At 39.8% G+C, this 19971-nt stretch overlaps 1 protein-coding gene across 1 annotated transcript; it reads right to left on the bottom strand.

Annotated features, from left to right (window-relative positions):
• Positions 1 to 402: 402 nt before the first annotated feature.
• On the bottom strand, positions 403 to 17833 carry kpna4 (karyopherin alpha 4 (importin alpha 3)). Its single transcript, XM_084717790.1, has 17 exons — positions 17607 to 17833; positions 14187 to 14231; positions 13947 to 14036; positions 12593 to 12622; positions 12323 to 12375; positions 10255 to 10350; positions 9849 to 9934; positions 8964 to 9050; positions 8683 to 8852; positions 6438 to 6482; positions 6133 to 6264; positions 5882 to 6010; positions 4696 to 4800; positions 4513 to 4584; positions 3452 to 3614; positions 3248 to 3342; positions 403 to 2787 (listed from the first exon to the last, which is right to left on the bottom strand). Exons 1-17 carry the CDS (start codon positions 17673 to 17675, stop codon positions 2692 to 2694), a joined length of 1563 nt encoding a protein of 520 aa, XP_084573916.1. The 5' UTR covers positions 17676 to 17833; the 3' UTR covers positions 403 to 2691.
• Between the last annotated feature and the right edge of the window lie 2138 nt (positions 17834 to 19971).

Genomic DNA, 19971 nt, shown 5'->3' with positions numbered 1-19971 from the left:
TAAAATTTCTCTAGTTAAAGAAGCTTGAGTAAAAAATGCTGGAAAATGTCGCCATCGTAGTCGTTTGAATCTGCTTTTTTTTTTTTTTTTTTTTACGGAAAATGTGCACAGTAACCTTCCCTTTTCTGATTATTTCAACCTTGAAGTGAATCTAGGCGTAGTACTGCTATATTTCCGATAGTCCCGAATGCGTCATTTTTAAGCCCGTGGTGCGCATGCGGATCAACGGTCGCCCTGACCAATCAGGCTCCGCCTTTTCCCGATTCGAATTCAAGCTCAGCCGTTGAGAGAAACTACGGCACTTGGCTGTTTTACACACATTTTAAAGGGGATAACAGGCAAATAAACGCAAAAGGAGTAATCACACCACTTCATCACAACAGACCACACACACACACAGTCTCCCAGTTTGGGTTTCACTATTTATTTTTCTCGAAGACAACCTATCCTGTAGCCTATCTCCCAAAATGGTTTTTGGGCAAACCACCTTTTTTTATTCCTTCCATGTCATAATTTTAGCTTTGAAACCACATGTTTGCTAACAAGGAATGCTGCAAAAGAAATACCCCTATGTTCAACAGAAGGTGTATGAGCACAATGTGTAATCATTACTACAGTGTTTGAAGTTAACACAAAAAAAATGGGTAAGGGTAAGCAAGGGTAAGCTTGTACACCTAGCTGGTATAAGAGGAAAGAGGAGTATGGGGCTAAAGGACTCTGCAAGGTACTAAAGGTACAGCAAACTTGTTCATGGGTTTATTCATTATTCAGGAGAACCCCACTTAGGACAACTCCAGTCTGACATGTGGGACACCTTTTGACCTTGAGAAAAGGGAGGTTAAATCCCCCTCTCGGTCTAGCTGAGATACATTAGCAGACTCATTACTGCTGCTCCTGAAATAAAGTCATTAGTTTCTCAAGTATCACTAAAAAGCATCATTGGATTACTCTAGAAAGACAACAAAGATTGTGGTTGAGTGATGCATATTGTAGAGATTGTTGGCAGGTCAAAACCTATGAAACCGACCAACAACACACCTTCAGAAAGACTTCAGGCCTCACTTTGCAGTACATGTGCAAAACCATAGATTATTTAGGAAATCGGACACTAGTGAGGGGTAAGGGAAGGGGAAACATGTAACATTTAAGCACAGTTTTACTTAAAATGAAAATTACACTGTATCCACAGCCTAAGGAAACTAAAATACCCTAAAAAATAACTGTGCTATAGTTTAGTACATGCAAAGGTTATGATTCACAATCCTACGTGAAATGGCCATTGTTCTCTTCTCCCTTGGTGATAAGTCAAAGCTATGGCAACAATACTGCAAAGCAGTGATTTTTGCTATAAATTGAAGGAAAAAATAATGAAATGTCACAAGGGGAACAGGTCATTTGATTGATTATAGTGATGGTGTCAAGAATTTCACAGCATCAAGCCCATGTCTGGCGCGTAGGTTAGGGTTCTGGCGTGAGGGTGGAATACGATCGTCGTCAATCACCTTTACAGAAGCAATGAAACTAAAAGCTGAAAAATAAAAAAATATCATAAAAAGGAACACACTGGAGGCAAAAAGAAAAGCCCAAAAGCCACCAAATGCATCTTAATACAATGCACTGCTGCTCCACACCTGCCAATAGCATTGTCCAGTGTCAATTAATACTAACTTAACAATAATTCAAAACAAAAAAAAAAAAAAAAAAAGAATCCTTGTGATGACGATGATTTTTTTTTTTTCATATCCAAAGTTCTTCCTTTCAGGGATTTGAGGATCAGCCTCTCTTTCAAAGGCAGAATTTCATTCCTGAAACCTTTGCTAGCCTCATTTCTCAATTTTGTTTCTCTTCAGATGTTGTATTTGTATTTTTTTTTTTCCCGTCTCTGCATGCGTTCTCACCCAGTCTCGCATACTTCCCAGTCACGCACGCAGCCAAGCACACACAACTCATCCGTCCATTCTCTCGCACATGCGACACGCGCAGCCGGACTCCTGGCCCCGCCCACCAGGGGGAGAGGATGGTGCCCTGTTGGGGCATTTTTCGTTGGAGGAGATGAACCTGGCTCCTCAGCACTGAGTCCAGACATTCATACACAATGGGTCCATTCACACACATGTCTGATAGCGTGGCCGATTGGGGGAGGGGCACATCGAGGGTGGCGCCCTCTCTAGTCGGAGGACCGCAGAATTGTGATGGTTCGTGGTTCATCTCAGTTCATAATTAAAGTTCTATTCATTTCTGCATTTTGTTGAGTTGTGATATTTCAAGATCTCTTGATTTCATATTTTTGGATGTCCTTGGTTCTCCCCGGGCAGACATCGAGTTTTTTTGTTGTCATTTGAAGTAGTTTTTCCAAAGACGACAGCTCCAATAACATCAGAGGTTATGTCGGCATGTCTCTCAACGCATTCGATGTAGATGTTTTGCTTTTTTGCAACATGTAGCCACTCATTCTCACTCGCACCCACTCGCCATCTCAAACTTCATTTGGGCTGGTTCCCCTGGAATGCCAAATGAAATCCACACATTTTTCTCTCAGATAAGATGCAGCCATGGATCCCACCACGAGCCAAGCACAATGGATCAAATTTCTCACACTCTCGCTCTCTCTCGCTCTTTCTCTCCTAATTTTTTTATGTTGAACAGAGTGCTGCATCGTGAACAAAACTCCAGAATACCCCCAGATGCCGTCTAGAACTGGAATCCCTCGGCTGGCACGTTGGCTGAGTTAAAGCCGTAAGTTCCGCCCTGGATGGCCTCTGGGACCAGGTTGGTGTCTTCATCGATCTGAATGAGAAGACAAAGCAACAGAGCATTCAAGTACTGAAATGTGATACCAACTTTAAAACACAGCAGAACTACGGAAAGAGTAAAAAGTAGGGTTGCAACTAACAATTCTTTTCATTGTCAATTAATGAGTCAGTTACTTTGTTGTATAGTTGATCAGATGTTTGGTCTATAAATGTAAAAAAAAATGTTGATCAGCGTTTCCCAAAGCACAAGAGGACTTCCTCAAATGTCTGTTTTGCCTACATCCCAAAGATATTCAGTTTACCGTCATAAGACGTAAAGAAACCAGAAGATATTCACATTTAAGAACCTGGAATCAGAGAACTTCGATATTTTTTTCTTAAAATTTTCTAAAACCAATTAATTATCAAAATAGTTGGTGATTTAATAATCAAATTATAATCAATTACTAATAGCACCTCAACTTTACTAATAAGAGCATTTACTTGTAACTTACATCATCAGATGAGAAGAATTGATCAATAATTTCATATGCCAATTTGTAGATATCTTCATTTTCATGATTCTGCAGTTGCTCCACCTTTTCCAAACCTGAGGAACAAAAAACAGCAAAATGTCATATATCATTCAATTAAATATGAACACCTAATATTAATAAATACAAACATGGTAATACCTTAACGGTGCAGGTGGAACTTACCTCCACATTCCTCAATGAGGTTAGCAATCGTTTCAGCCTCGTCGTCTGCCATCTTCAGAATATTGCTGAGGCCATCGAGAACAACCTGAACAACCTGGGCGTCCTTCACTGTCAGCAGGTTGCAGAATGGAGGGATCACCTGCTTCTCAATCAGATGTGCAACCTGTAGGCGTGCACAGACACAACCAGGAACATCAGTAATCTGACATGTCAGAGATGAAATGAACACTTCATCAACAGGGTTGTGACATTCTCAATATCTAAAGCACTTTTCACACATGCGCTGCCACTCTGCAGACATTTGCATTCACACACACAGCTCCTCGGGTGATGTGCAAAGTCTGGGTGAGCTACATGTGTGAATAGAGCAGGTCACTGTTGGTGACGTTACACAGTGTGCAGTTGCTTCATCTCTTTTCTGCTTGCCTCGTATATTGCTTTGACTCCTTCATTGACCATTTTGTTTTCACACCAGCTATCTGCCAATCTATATCAGTCTCACTTTTGACGCCTTTCTTCATCATGTGTGATCTAAAAACATTTTAAGATTTGTTTGTCTTGATAAATGCAAAAACAGAGGAGTTCCCCTCTTCCTCCTGCATGTTCTGCAGGCACCACCCCTTACCTAAACCATACAGAATATTTCCAACATGCAAGGAAACATCAGACATCGACAATCTCCTGGTGTGTGCTACATGTGTGAAAGGACATATATGGATGTCTTGCGTTCATATGTGGGAAAAGGCATACATTAAAGTTTTTGCTGATGGAGTTATCTTGGTTGCATTCGATGATCTGAATTTAACAATAAAACTCAATGTAAGTGTTACAAACATCTGGTGTGCAAATAAATTACAGAAAACTAATTCAAACCCAATATTTTACTAAATTATGCTTATATATAAAACCATGTTGCCCACCCTACTCCTTCACAAGATTTTTTTTTTATTTTGCATGCAAAATAATTTTAGATTTTGCTGAGAAAAGGATAGGTGAAAAGATATTAGTCTACAGCTGGCAGAGTGGGTGAGCAAGCACAAAGTAATATAAAAGATTGTTACCTGATCTTTTCTCCCACTTATTGTCAGGTTGCTGATGGCCCAGGCTGCTTCCTTCTGAGTGCCAAAGTCACCCTGAAGACAATCACATTCAAAGTGAGCAATACAGATTTTCTCTACATGCTCTCCACAAACAATCATACATGAGCCACTTGACGCAACTTATAAAGAGAGATGGATACGCACCTTGTCGAGCAGGTGAATGATCATGGGGACTAGCTTAGCGTCGATAACAGCCTGCACCTGCTGTTGGTTGCCTGCTGTGATGTTGGACAGGAACCACACTGCCTCCTATAGGACAAAAAGCACAAATACAAGCTTCAGTTTGACAGTTTTCTTCTAGATGGGCAGTTGAGTCATGCAGGTTTCATCAGGGTGTCAGCAAGTTAAATAGTAAGGCTTTTTAATGCCACCATTTTACTAAAATTAAAATCAATTTTTGATTTGAAAATACAGGCACATTCTTCTGAGTAAATACATATATTGCCACTTCAAAACTGGTTGAATTAAAGAACATTTGTCCAAATATGTTCATAAGCAAGAACCTACAAGACTGTAACAGTTCAACAGAGGCGTTCAAATTCTTGCGCTGTGAGTGAATTTTAGACCACCATGACAGCATTCAAAAAATATTTAAGACCTTCCCAAACAGAATTTAAGACTATTCAATACTTTTATGGCCTTTAAGACATTTTAGGTTTAGGTTTAAGTTGTAAGGACCTGTGGCCACCCTGTTTATCCTAACCAAAGAAGCCAGGTTATGTTACTGTCACACCAGCTACAGATGAGGAACTTGTCAGAAAATTCACCTACAAAGACATGTCTCATCCTTCCTGTTGGGGGCTAAATCAATTGTCAAAATTGATTTTTTTTTGTCTCATCTGGATCAGAATCCAGAGGTCCACTCTGAGAGATTGACCTCTGGTCGAGACAGAGCACTGTGGGTGGAGCGAGGGCGGCGTTGAGGCTCTAATCATCAACCATGTCACAAAAACGGGGGCCTCATTTTTAAGTGACTGGTCTCAGATGCACTCCAGTATCAGCAGAGACACAAGGTCTTCAGCACCCTCTGGCCACCAGCCCATTGTACCACACACTCCAATCACATGCACACAGATAAATCTCCTCCCCACCCCCCAACCTGTCTCACTAACTACAACTATCCAGCTGCTGGGATCCTCTTCATCTTCATCCTCGTGATTCTTCATGTTGTGAGTTGCTACAAGTATCTATCTGTCCCGTCTATTCCTTTCACACATCATTCATACAAGCACCAAGTCTCTGATTTCATCACTTCCAGACAAACACGTCCTGCAGTAGCTGCAGAACAATGGGTGTGTACGCGTGTGGAGAACAGAGAATGTGTTATTACCTTGTTGATTTTCTCCTTCGGGTGTGTGAGGAGTGCAGGGAAGTGGCTGAGAGCGTCACAGTTGAGCACCACCTGGGTCTGTTCATCTGTGCCAGTCACTATGTTCCCAACAGCCCTGAGGGCAGCAGTCTGGAGGTGGACAGAGCATGTGTTAATAATACAATAATACAATTTCTTTATTGATATTATCATAAAGATAGTCCATCTCATCTCTCCAGACAGAAGGTTTATAAATATATTCCTCTTCATACCTGAACTTTGACCTCCTGGTGACTGAGCAGAGGTACCAGATGAGGGACGATGCCAGAGTCGATGACCATTTGGATCTGCTCGTTCCCAGCGTCCGTCAGATAAGACAGAGCCCACACTGTGTCTACCAAGATCTGCAGGCAGCGAAGACAAAAAGAAACTAATGAATACATTCTCCTTCCTGAACAGCTTCTTAAAAAATTATTTACCAGTGATTTATTTTGTGGGAATATAATGTTAATAGTTGAGTGAGGTCAAGGCACCACAGCCTGCTTAAAATACTGGGGGGAATAAACTGTGTACTCACACTGACATCAGTGTGGTGGATCAGGACGCAGAGAGCCGGCAGGATCTGTGAAAAAACAATTGAAAATACAGGTGGAATAATTAGGTGGAGAAAATGTCAACAAAAACATCAACAGGGTTGCTAATGATAATTGAGATGGTTGCATGACCCTGAACTCTGCAACACCTGCTACACCTGCTACACCTTAATGCACAGAAACACAATCAAATTTGTCCTCATTTAAACAACTCAGATGGACTGAGGGAGCCCTTCCTCTCAACCTCTCTCTCTCTCCCTCACTAACAAAAACACCCAACAGACATCTTCTGCTGCATTCCAGTCAAAGTCAGAGGTCAGAATTTTCCAGTCGAAATTTCCAACTTCCGATCTCAAAGTGTTCCAGGTGCATGATGCCAAAAATAAACAAAAAACATGGCTGACCGTGACAAATCTCTTTGGCAAGTGCACACACAATTGAACTCTCTGAAGTCCAGCCTGCTTTCATATATAAATGAAACAGAGGAGGAAACGGTAACCAGCTTGGTCATATATTCTGACATCAACTCACACACAGAACTCTAACAGTCTTACTGTATGATAATATGTAACATTTTAATTAAATATAGGCAAATATAATTTATGTTGCCTTTAGTTTTTAAAATGTGCACTTCCATGGATGCTGCAATTGTTGTGTGACGTCATAACTGCTTCTTCATGAAGTCGGGGTAGAGGATTTGCCCCAAGTTCACAAACGGGAGCTCCAACTCTGACTAGTGTTCCACTGCACTTTTTCTTGTTGGAGGTTGGATATTTGAGTTCTGAGTTGGTTGAAACACAGCATTAGATTTCAGGAGAGGGGTGGGGGCAGAGCGTTTTCAATTATATGTAGCAGTAATGAGTATTCAGAGCAGCAGACAGCACCAAAACTAAATTATTTTCCAAGGTAACAATCTCCTCTAGTAACCATGTAGTTTGTGACACATCCTGTAAACCAGCTTTCTTTTGCATTCACCATTAGGCTTTGAGATCCTATACACTGTCCAAAGTTCAATCATTTTATCTCAATAAAATACAAATTTTGCCATCCAACAACCAACACGTCAGGTCTGACCTGACCTTGATGATCTGAGCAAGATCGTCATTAGAGCAAAATTTTCTTACATTAATAAAATAATCCAGCAGCAAGCTTAAAGCAGTATGTGGCATCCCCTCTCAGACATATTTGATCTTTCACATTCAAAAGTCAGAATTAATGATCCACCAATTAATTGATCGGTCGATCATTGGGCATTCAGAAACCACATCAGCCAAAGCCTGCTCTTACACGGTTGTCTGCTGGCAGTGCTGTCAGTGTGGCTGCTGTGAGACAATGTTAGTGCTTCACCTTGTGAGTTTAGCTTTGAGCCCTGTGCTATAACTCTAATGCATCCTGCTGTAAATGCATAGTTTTCCTCAGTCACCATTATCTTTTGTAAATGTTACCACATTTATCCCATCCCAAATGACAGCTATTATAATCTAAAACTGGTACTGGTTTATGTTTTATATATATATAGTATAATTAAAACAATAAAAGCTGTCTGACGTCACATCTGACATACTGTACCCCTTAAATACCAGTCACATACTGAAATCTGCACACAATCCAATGCATTTTTACACTTCAATAATTAATACAAAATCCATCTTAAACCACAAGTTACTGGCTAAGACAACCAGAGTGGCAAAACAGATTATAAATCCATTATCAAATTAATTGCCAAGTATTTTGAAAATCGATTAACTGGTTTAAGTCATTTTTAAGACTCTCTGATTCCAGCTTCTTAAATGTGAATATTTTCTAGTATGTTTAGTCCTATATGACAGTAAACTGAATATCTTTGGGTTGTGAGCAGTAATGAAGTTTTTCAACTAATTGATTAATCAAGAAAATAAGCAACAGATTAATTGAAAATGACCATTATTTGCAGCCCTAAAGAGGACCATGTATCAGAACAGTGCGACTGTAACATGCTCAGAATATCAGTCACCAGCCACCAGCTCTATAAATATCAGCATCGGCTGTTGGAAAACCCATGTGGGTCCATGACTTGTCAGAATATCTTGCCTCTGAAAATGTACAAACAGAAGAAGACTGCATGTGTAATCCCTCACTGGCTTCCCACTCGTTAACCCTGAAGTGTTGCTCTTCCATAAACACCCATGTTACCCAGCCATCTAACTGCTCACTCATTCTCACTCTCCTCCTCTACGTACGCATACACACCTCCTGGATCGTCTCCATGGGTGGTGGAGGGTCCTTGTGGCGGCACAGATTGACCATGACCCAGGTGACATTGCGGAGGAAGGTGATGGGGATGGAGGGACTGATGAATGAGAGCAGGGGCTTGACTACACCCAAGCTGATCACATAGTCTCTGCACTGAGGGCCATCACCTGCAGAAAGCACGCACACACACACACACACACACAAATGAAGCGCATGTCAGCTCTGTACCAACTGTATTTATTTCTAACACATTCGTGTTCACAGAAATAGCGACTCACCGATTATGTTGCCGAGGGCCCAGACAGCCTGTTCACACACATTCTGGTGAGGAGAGTGAAGCAGCCTCAGGAACAGCGGCACAGCATCTACACAGAGGAAACGGATCGGTGTCGTTTTAATTCTGGTGCAACATGTTCTTCAGAGTTTCTAAACAGCTCTATAACTTTTTAATTACTAATATCTTCCTACTTTTAAATACAGCACTAATCAACTGATTTACACACATTAAAATGACCTCTTGGACAGATCTAGACTCCAGATTTTGACATGGCCAAGTTTGCACTTTGACTAAAATGGAATCAAGGCCAAATGAACTATGAAAAGATGAGGAAGGAGAAAAGATAATATTTTCTTGCATTAATGAAGTGAGATCTTTAGAATCAAACAACAAGAGCAAACAGAGAAATAAATATAAATAAATAGAAATATGCTTCATCCAATGCCACAAATACTAACTCCTCCATTAAACTTGCGTAACTGATCAGAGATTATGATGATGACATTATGATTTAAGTGTTTCAATTGCTCTGTGTTCCCACTTGATGTAAAAACTGTCAGATCACAACTTCTGCCAAGCATTCCCATGACGAAAATAATAAGATGGAGAAGCAGGAAGATCTATTAGAATGACTAAACTCAATGTTACACAGGAAACTAACTGCATTTTTTTCAATAAAGGACCTTTTTTTCCAAGTGTCCTTTTTATTTGCTTTTTTAATATTAAAATCAATACCTTATTGCGGACTTTTTCAGAATTTTAAATTTTCCTTAAAACATGTCAAATAACTAAAAAGGAAAAGATACAAAATGAACAAGACTGAAATAAAATCAAGATAAAGAAAGCGAACAAAAAAAAGTGTGTTGTGAGACACAATGACACTTACTGGACTGGACCACAGCTTGGGTCTGCTCTGAGGTACCAGACGCTATGTTGGTTAGAGCCCAGGCTGCCTCAAACTGGAGAGATGGGCTGTAGAGAGGTGAGAGATGGATGAAGGCAGCAGTGAAGTGAGTGTGACTGAGCTGGGGCATCAAACAGTAAAAAGTATGCTGATGAGTCATTTATATTTCTGCCATTCCTGGAAGGTGAAAACTGGAGCACATTTACATAAAGTGCTACACCGTTCAGATGTAGGCTGGGCCAAACACTGCCGGCTCATTTGCATGACTTTGAAGTGTACATAAACTCAACATGATCAGGATAAAGAGCCAACTTGTACTATAATTATCACATATGAAAAAGCACGACTCGGTGCTGCGTGCAGACAAACAGAATTACAGCCGGCTTACTTGTCGTCTCTGTCCAGGCAGTGCACCAGTATAGGAAGGATCCCAGACTTAATCAGGTCATCTATGGGAGGGTTACGGTCACTGGACAACAACTTCCTGCAAAAACAAAGAGGGAACAAAAGACCATTACTCACACACTCAGACTCACATAGCTTTACTGACACAAACAAGCAAGAAGAGCCAATTACATATAGAGAGAAACAGCTGAAGAATGTGAGCAATCTACACCCTCTTAGTCAATCAGTGACTGTAATACCAGGAGACTGCAACCTGTGTCTGACCCAGCATCAACATTGCACAACATCAGGTGCAGCATGACGGCATAAAACATAAAAATAATCTTGTGTATCATTAATGTAGCTACCTTATTGCTGCACCTGACCCTGCTGTAAGAGGGCTGCACTACGGAGCTGCAGTGCCATTTACAACCTCCATTAATCAGACAGGACGGGCTTACTCTAAATCACAGCTGTCTAAACTAGCTGGAAAAATGTTCAGGCTGTGAAATTTCGACACTGAAACTGTATTTTGCAAGAGGCCATCAATTTTACCCAGAGAACCTCTTAAGACTGATGCAGAATCTCTGGCTTACAAATACACTTGTGAACCAGATGTGATTCTGGATTACTGCTGTATAGTTACAGGACAAACAACACTTCAATATAATACAGCATCATAGTGAAGTGTTCATAGTTAAAACTGAGTTTGGATGGCACTGAAAATACCAACATCATGATAATCATGACAGCCTGGTCTTGATATTGATGTGTAATATTTAACATGCCAAAAAGTAACATTTACAGGGTTTCTGCATTTGTATTGCAAGAGCAGTGGCCTGGTAGACCTAAGCACCAGGAACTTTACTCAAATGGTTTATTAACTAAAATGTGTGACTACAAGTGGCAAACTTCTTTAAGGACTAACTTAGTGCATAGGTTTTGTGTGTTAGCAAGTGTGCAGTCAAGAGAGAACGTGCTTGTGTGTGAGATGGTGAGTATGAAGTTTGCAGGAACATTTGCTGTGAACATAGTAGTCCAGGGTGTATACAGTTTAGGCTATTTGTCAGTGAATTAATGCAACAAATCCTCAAGACCCGAGCCAAGTTCCTGCGTCTTGCTCGCTAACTGCTGATTAAAATGAACGGGGTTAGCTGCAAGGTTAGCAACAAATTCAATACTTGGCTGCCAGAATAAGTGAACTGAATTCAATTAATGGGTGTTTTAGGAATAATTCTTAAAAATGGCCTTTCAAGTATTACAAGTCTGACCCCGTGTCAGATTCATCTAGGTCACCTTCACTTTGGCAGTTCAGTTTATTTTGAATAATACAGATCATTTATAAAATTGCCTCCTTGACAAGCTCATGCTCGGCAGACAGATTTCTGTGTTAGTGTTTCCTTTGAATTCATGTTAAAAATCAGTAAAATCCTGTAATCAGTCCACTTTGGTTTTACATCACAGTTGCACTGCAGCAGCATCACCTTGGACATTTCATGTGATTTTGGGCCGGTTGTTTAAGCCACATTTTCACTTAACACTTCCAATATAGTACACTTGAAACCTGTACCTACAGGTATCTTCACCCAAGATGTGTTTTGCGTTTCTACCACAGACAGAACTCTTAAATGTAGGCATGTTTATCATCAGGGCTTCGGGGTGAACAGCTTCACTTTTCCAGCAGTTGGGAAACAACAGATGAGACGTGTATTTGGTCTTGACAAGCTGCAGTATTTATTAAGTGACACACTGTAACCTGTACTGTATATGCACTGCGAGATTGACAACTTCACAGCTAACCCTTTCCCCTGCTCCTCCACTCACATTCACCATCACCTTTTTGCCACTTGCTCAACCACACACACCTTGTGCGTTTGTTAAACGAGTTAACTGCTTAGTGGATACGTGGTTTTAGACCACACCAGAATTTGTTTGACAGCTCTCACACCAGCCCAAATTAACTAAATGAACTTTACAGGTAGCTATCTGCCACATTTAATTACTGGCAAGCTACTTGTGGAAACACGACATGATAATCAGTAGAGTCCATGAATGCAAAGGTGTGTTCCTACCTGGCAGCCTGGACAGCGCTCAGCTGGATGCCCTGGTTATCACTGGTGGCATTCTAAAAGAAACAAGTCATACACAACATTTAATCAAATACATGTAAGTAATTAATCAAAAGAACCCAATTTCTAGCTTCCTATTAACAGTATTATAATATATTATTTAGTTTGGAGGACAAGAGTTAGGTTCTGTTGCACAATATATCATGCCCACAAGACCAAACAGACAAAAAGTAAATGAATAAAAATGAATGAATAAATCAGATATTGACTTACTTGTACTATTGCTTCAAGAGAGGTGTTTTGCTGAAAAAGAAAAAATTTCAAAATTCACATATTTGTAACACACATGCAGTATGTAATGTAAGAAGTTACAAGACAATCTGTAATGAGTAAATTATCAATTGGTGAAAAAAGACGCAGAAAGTCTGAATACCCTGATGAGAGAATATTGTGGCAGTAACCACTGCAGCTGAGCAGACATCTGTTATTTCTTGCTCATTAAAAACATTCTTTCCTAAAAGTGCTTTTGTATGTGAAGTTGACAAAGCAGGAAGCAAAAGTCACCAGAGCACCACTGAGAACAGACGAATGGGAAATGCCATCAGAACAATGTAGTGACTTGCATTCTCACTTGAACCAACGTGGTGTTGTGGCCAAACAGTCAGCAGGCTGGATGTGCCGGCCAGCATTCAACAGGATATTTTGCCAATTGGCAACCTCACCTGACGCCCTGTGCAGGGAGTTCAGTGCCCAGTGGAGGCTGCCTCCGAGTATCACTTTCGATCACGCACTGACCATGACTGCAGGTCCTATTAAATCTAGATGGTTGCAGCTGATTGCCTGTGTACCCTCAAATAAAGAGGGGTGGTAAACTTGCAACAAAAATCAAACCAGGAAAAAAATAAACACAACCCTGCTTTTAAATATCGGTTGCAGCAGATTTATATTTGTGTGTTTACATTCCATGGCTCTGGTGGAAGATTAATGAGACAACTGTAACTTAGGGACATTATAAATACCAGTGACACGAACTCAGACAACAGCAGATAAATTCAAAAATAAAAAGGCTGCTGAGGGAAAGTGAGGATTTGGAAAACATCCAATCTATCAGAAAAAAGCATATATAGTCCGACATGCCCAAATTATTTATTTTGAAAGGGCAACAAAGTGGAAAAAGCAAAGGTCCTCCAGGCAACACAATCAATGTGTTACTTTAGACCAACTGGAAACACTCACACAGTGGTCATCGGTTTGTTGGGTATTTAAAGGAGATTGTCCGGCACACTTCTCTACAAAAGCCTCTATAATGTCTTGCAGTGAGTCAGAGCAGCGTGTCATTGTTGATATATTGCTAGGCAGCCCATTTCGAGTCAACCCTCTCAATACCACTAGGCAGTTACTGTGATTGAATTGCTGAACTGCTGAGTGGCCATTTTAATCCAGCAATGCTACCAAACATGGAGCACTTTAGTGATGGTGGGATTCTCGATTGAACAACATTTTTGTGGCGTTGTTAGTCTAAAATGCATAGGTCTGATGTGTGCCAATGCTGCACACATGAACTACTACAGAGACTTTTACTGTTGAGCTTTAGGCTTCACTTCCAGCCAAAGATGCACAACCGTACCGATCTGAAATCTCCGTCAACATCAGAGTCCTCGCAGAAGTCCTCATGGGGCACGTTTCTCCTCTTCAAAAGGTGCTCGTCTCTTTTGTTCTGTGGTGAAGAGAACAAAAAAATCACAATTCATAAAAAGGAAAACTCAGCATCCTTCAGTGTTTTATTTCAATGATAAACAATTAAAGGCCAGAATTTAACGCAGTTATAAATGTGACAGTAACTGAAAGTTATTGGGTATGTATTTACCTTTCTGAGTTCCACCACTACCTCAGTCCTCTGTCTTCTCATAGTCTGTGGGTGAGATAGCACATTAACATTTTACAACAAGGAACTTTAATCACAAAATGCCTTTGCTCAAGATGAGTGTGGCACACAACATTAAATTTGGGCAGATTCTGAGATCAGGATCCAGTTTGTGCGACCAGAGCTGATAAGCAGTGTCAGTCATGCCCGCAGCATTAAGTCAACAGCCCACACACTGCATATGACAGCACCCAAACACACTTAACACAAGTCTAACCTTATATGACTCATCTTAAGTTACTGGTAAGATAATTTTATGTGCCTTAACAAGACAGCTAACACTAGAACTGCATGATACAGTAAAAAGAGATCATATTGCGATGGTTTCGACAGATATGGCAATTGTGATTTGATCCATAATTAGTGGGAATTATCATTTTTTTGCATAACAATTTTAATTTTCACAGGAAAAAATATTACAATGTTTGCTGGCATCTGTATCAAACAAACACGCTTTCTTACATCTGAAAAACAAGATTTGTAGGCCAGGACATGTCTACAGCAGTACAATGCTTGGTTTTTGGTTTACCTCTATCAAAACACTGCAGCTTCTGCAATGTGAATATTACCCTTGCCAGATTTTAATAATATTCTGATTAATTGTGCAGCCCTAACTAAACCCCAAATTCGTACATATGCACACTATTTTTATTCATCTTATCATGGTTACCCATGCAAAATGTGCAACAGCTACAATTAAATACACTCAGTTACCAATTTATTAGGCACATCTAGTAACAACTAATTCAGCCCTACTTTCATGAAGATTAGAATGTTATTTTTTGTTGAGATTGCTTAAGAAAGGTACTGATTCTGATTAGTGCTCTGCATCAGAGACTGTAACTTGGGCTGCTGCTGTCAATCTGGATTGCTCTACATGAACTGGACAAAGAGCTGAAACAAATCTGGCTCTCAGTCTAGCACAATACTGATCAAGAGCCCCACAGACTACTAGGGGTGGGGGGAAATCTATTCTTAGATGCATCGCGATTCTGTCCTGAAAGATTATGAACTGATGCAGAATAAATTAGAATTCAAAACCCAAATCTCGACATTGTGACCATCTGTAACAATTTTGTAAGACCAGGCAGTATGTTCCTTACAGCTAAACCAGTTAGATCGAGTAATACAACGGGTGTGAATGTGTGTTGTGTTTATGTTCTAAGAGTTCTTGAAGTTTTGTTAGGATGGCTGAGCGAATACAGATGGATACAATCTGACCAGCATCCCCTGGCATAAAAGCTAGTGTATGGAAGCATTTTGTCTTCTATGAAGTTGAAAAGAGACTTGGACAAGAGTCACACTGTATGCAAGTTGCATCCTACTAAATTAATTATAGATCATTACAAACATGCTATATCTTAAAAGTAACGTAGCAAATAATCACACAGTGAAGTTTTGATGCAACAGTATTTGTTTTATCGTGTCATAGCTTTCTGATTCGAATTCAGTTGTGAGGTGACAAAAGATTCCCAACTATACAGACTACTGCCTCCAGAATGACTATGAAGTAGAAATGAAATGATCTGAAAAATTCATATCACATGGTATTGTTGAAATGTGCTGAAAAAGCCAAAAAAGTACTGATACACATCCTGAAATCATTTCACCCAGTTTAGTCATGAAATCCTTAACCATTTGAAATAGCATTGTGGCCTTTCAAATATCAATGTTGTCACCACCTCAAAACTAACCCACTTTGCATGCTCTGAGACTGAAACTTTGGTTGATGTTGATACAGTTTTACTGTGTTTTATAAGCATGGTAATCCAAGACGGTTTCAATGATAATTGGAATTTAGAACAATAATATTAATCATCTAGAATTTTTATAATGGTTCATCATGAAACCAGTAATTGTTTCATCCCATCTCTGAAGCTGAATCAACACCTCTTTAAGACATTTTCAATAAACAAGCTACATTAGAACAAACATGAAGATAGAATCTATTGCAGGAATTAGCATTTACTTTTAGCTAGGTGTACCTAACACACTGGCAACTGAGTTTAAGGCTTACTATATTCTTTGTGAACTGAAATGTGTTTTTTTTTTTAAGATAGTTACAGAGTAGGTGTCTGTTCTCACCGACAGACCTCCACCATGACGAGGATAAATTAAGTTATTAACAGGTTGCCAGGCGAGACACCTCGCGTATGTTGGCCTAGCTCGCTACACAATGTACTTGTCAAACAGGATGTGTGAGTATACAGTATATCCTGCTCATACACATTTTCAGTGAGCCCGCCTGAAAACAACACCATGCCCTGACATAAATGAAGCGGAGGCATGCAGAGTTGACTGTATGTCAACTTATAGATCCAGCGGTAGCTAGCATGAAAGTGTTAGATAGCTTTGAACTATCCGTCATGTGATCGTGTTAACTAGCTGGTTGTGTTAAGCTTATCTTCTGAGCATGTGTAACGTTAGTAAACCACTATATTAAATTTTAACACTGCGCCACAATTTAAAAGACCCAGGTAAATGGCCAGCTAAGAGGCTAACTGGTTTCCGCCATTGTTTTTGGTGATAAAGACGGGGGATGGGTGGAACTGCAGGCACCAGCACCACCAAGCCCAACCACCAGGTCGTGTGTAAAAGGGAACCAGAGTCCGGCGAAAGTTCTCGCGAGAGTGAGGCGTCTGCACCTAAACCGTAATCTATCCCCAACCATAACACATTTTTGACACTAACGCTAACCAGATTTTGTTTTAAAAAGCATTATCACATTATAGAACTAAATTGGTTCGTACAATGAAGCGACACCGCATGAAAATCTCGCGGGAATTTCGCAAATAAAGGGTTCCCTTCTAGACACGACACCACCGAGCTTAACGGCGGCTAGAAGGCAGCTAGCAGGCAGGTTAGCTAACTGCAGTATCAAAATAATGCTAATCAGCTGCTGTATTCGCTTGCCAATCCAGCAAATATTCACCCATGATAACCTCAGTGGAAATTATATAGATGCTTAGATACACGTTAAACGTTTTCATTAGCCAACACATCGACCCAAAACGATCCGGTGCATGATATGCTTCAGTTAAGCTAGCATGTACCCCGTGGGCCTGGCTAGCATTGAGCTAGCAGAGCACATCCAGCGGAGGCGATGAACTCTGACTAGCTTCTCTGACATGTTTTATAACCAGCGCGGTCTCATGGTGTAACGAAACCGGTGAAACCTAAAGGGAGCCCTCCCAGCCAGGGCCAGCAATCTAAGCCCGGTGATGCGTGAAGGCCCTAGCCGAGGCTTCGGGTACAAAGTTCCCGATGGTGGAAATTAGAAACGACGTCACAAGGAAGCCAGGAGGCGAAGCTGGCCGTGAACACAGCGAGGAGATCCTCGACACCGATCTGCTCAACTTTTACCTCCAAATCACGGCCCTTATTCTTGAAATTCTTCAGCCGCTGGTTGTCCAGTTTCTCGTTGTCAGCCATGTTAGCAGTTCTGGTTGCGTTAAATACAGTTAAACTCGTGGATTTAGCTCGTGAGCTACCCTTTTCTAGTTCCCTTTTCTCAGCCTTTCGTGAACCGACTATTTTTTGCTGCTCTGTCCGCGGTGCATACTGGGAATGCCGGTGGTGGAGGGCAGCCTCGCTCTGGCGTAGAGGAAGGGTGGGGAAATCCCCTTCACTCTCATTGGCTTCACTGTTCACATCTATCCGCAGGGCGCGCCACATAACAACATACAAACTTATGTTTGATCATTATATTCAGGAACAACAAGAGAACGCAGTTTATGAGGGAACTGCTGGTGTGAATGCTGGATGTTGAAAAGCTGACGCCGAACTGCATAGCTGGCTTTAAATGTTGAATAATTGAAATAACGTATGAAAAGTGTAAAATATTTTAGTGCTTGTTAAAGAAATGACACTAAACCGACCTATTGGCTTTAATTTGTATGGAAAATCAGCTGAAGTGGTGTGCATAGTGTAGTACGGTCTGAGATGGTCTAAAGGGATTTAAGCGTTGAATAAAACCCGTAGCAGGGTTCAATATTAATACTTACCCAAAGTTAATTTTTACATGCGTGTACAAATTGTTTTAGCAGTTCAAATTGCAACAAAAAGTAATGGTAAGTGTCATGTTTAATTAAGGGCTGCAACATCTATAAAATGTCAGAAAGGAGAAATGTCCATCTCAGTTTCTCAAAGTCCAAGGTGATGTCTTTACATGTCTTGTTTTGTAAGTTCAAACCCAAAGATAGTCAGTTCAATGTGATAATAGACGGGGAAAAGCATGAAATCACATTTGAGAAACTGAATATATTTGCATGAAAAGTACTTTAACAATTTATCGATCATAGTCGATCATAGCAATTCTTTTTTGCATGCATAGTTTATGAAAGATCTGGAACATTATACATTTTGATTTGAGTTTCTGTCTTAGAGTATGAATGAGTCAGTCAAAGTTGAAGAGTATGAATCGTTGGAAAGCTGCATTGCTCTGCTGAAGGTTTGGAGCTAAACTGCATAGCTGGCTTAACTTAATAGCTGAAAGAGTATGAATAGGACCTGGGAGCTAAAATGCATTGCTGGCTTTAATATAACACTCAGTTGAATGAGTATGAATAGTTTGAAAAGTGAGAAAAGGGTCTAATTAGTATGAATGGGATTTACAAGTTGAATAATACCAATAATGCATGAAAGATGTGAAACATTACAAGGAGTCAATGAGCAGCTGAAAGTATGAATGAGTAGATTTGAGTTGAAAAAAGTCAAGAAAGGATCATGAATAGTTTGGAAACTAGGAATGGGATGAAGATTGTACAATTTAGTGTAAACTGGGAGATGAATCATTCATTTGCTTCACTGTTAACATCTTATCTGCAGAATGGGGCATAACAACAAATGTAAGCTTGGTCATTTTATTTAGTAACAATTAAACCTCCATACATTTTATGCACTGAATTTAAACAGGTACTACACTTACTGCGACTAAAATGTTAAATTTTAAAGTTGAGTATTTCTATTTTTTTGGTTGAGTATTTTCTATCTTACTACATTAACTTAGCTATTATTACTTTGGCAATTTAGATTTTACATATAAAATATATGGTCAACATGGTAAGTTAACAAAAAAAAGTAACCTTTTTATTGTTATATGGGCATGTGAGTATTGTTGACAGACTTGTTCTTTAAAATAAATACCGTAAATATCTCTTCTTCTATTTATTTTAGCACCCAAACTCCAGAAAAACCACCTCATTCAATTCCAGATATTTTAACAACTTTATTTCATCGTAACAAGTAAAAACAACACTGAAACGGTGCCAGAATAACATTCAACATACGTTCAAAACATGAGTTCATAGATTTATATGGTTTTAATGTGCTGAATGTAGCAACATGTATACTTTATATCAATACCATATATATCTTATATATAGATGTATAGATATATAAAGTCTTTCAGTCATGTTCATGTTGCTGAAGAAAGTCTTCATCATTTAACAACACTGGTAGTGTCGTTCCAAATAAATAAATACAGTGTACATGGAAAATAGTAAGTGCATAACAAGAAAACTTTATACTTTGTTGGGCTGCAACTAACAATTATCTCCACTGTTGATTAATCAGTCAAACATTTTCTCAGTTAATTGATTGACTGATCATTTCACAACCTTGTCAGTTACAACCGTTTGCTCCACTTGTTTGGACCTGTTTTTCAATTTGTTTCTGTAACAATTATGTTCAATATCGGTCAATCTGTTGATTGGATTCTCCATTAATC

Source organism: Lutjanus erythropterus, chromosome 4, assembly GCF_056507025.1.
Source record: "Lutjanus erythropterus isolate fLutEry1 chromosome 4, fLutEry1.hap2, whole genome shotgun sequence".
In the NCBI taxonomy this organism is placed as follows: Eukaryota; Metazoa; Chordata; class Actinopteri; order Lutjaniformes; family Lutjanidae; genus Lutjanus; species Lutjanus erythropterus.
This window is presented reverse-complemented; position numbering and strand designations above follow the sequence as displayed.

Coding starts and splice junctions, on each gene's coding strand:
- kpna4 (XM_084717790.1), bottom strand. CDS start 17,675: ATGGCTGACAACGAGAAACTGGACAACCAGCGGCTGAAGAATTTCAAG. Junction 14,037..14,186: donor TAGTGGTGGAACTCAGAAAG/GTAAATACATAC, acceptor TCTTCACCACAG/AACAAAAGAGACGAGCACCT. Junction 6,265..6,437: donor TCCACCACACTGATGTCAGT/GTGAGTACACAG, acceptor CGCTGCCTGCAG/ATCTTGGTAGACACAGTGTG.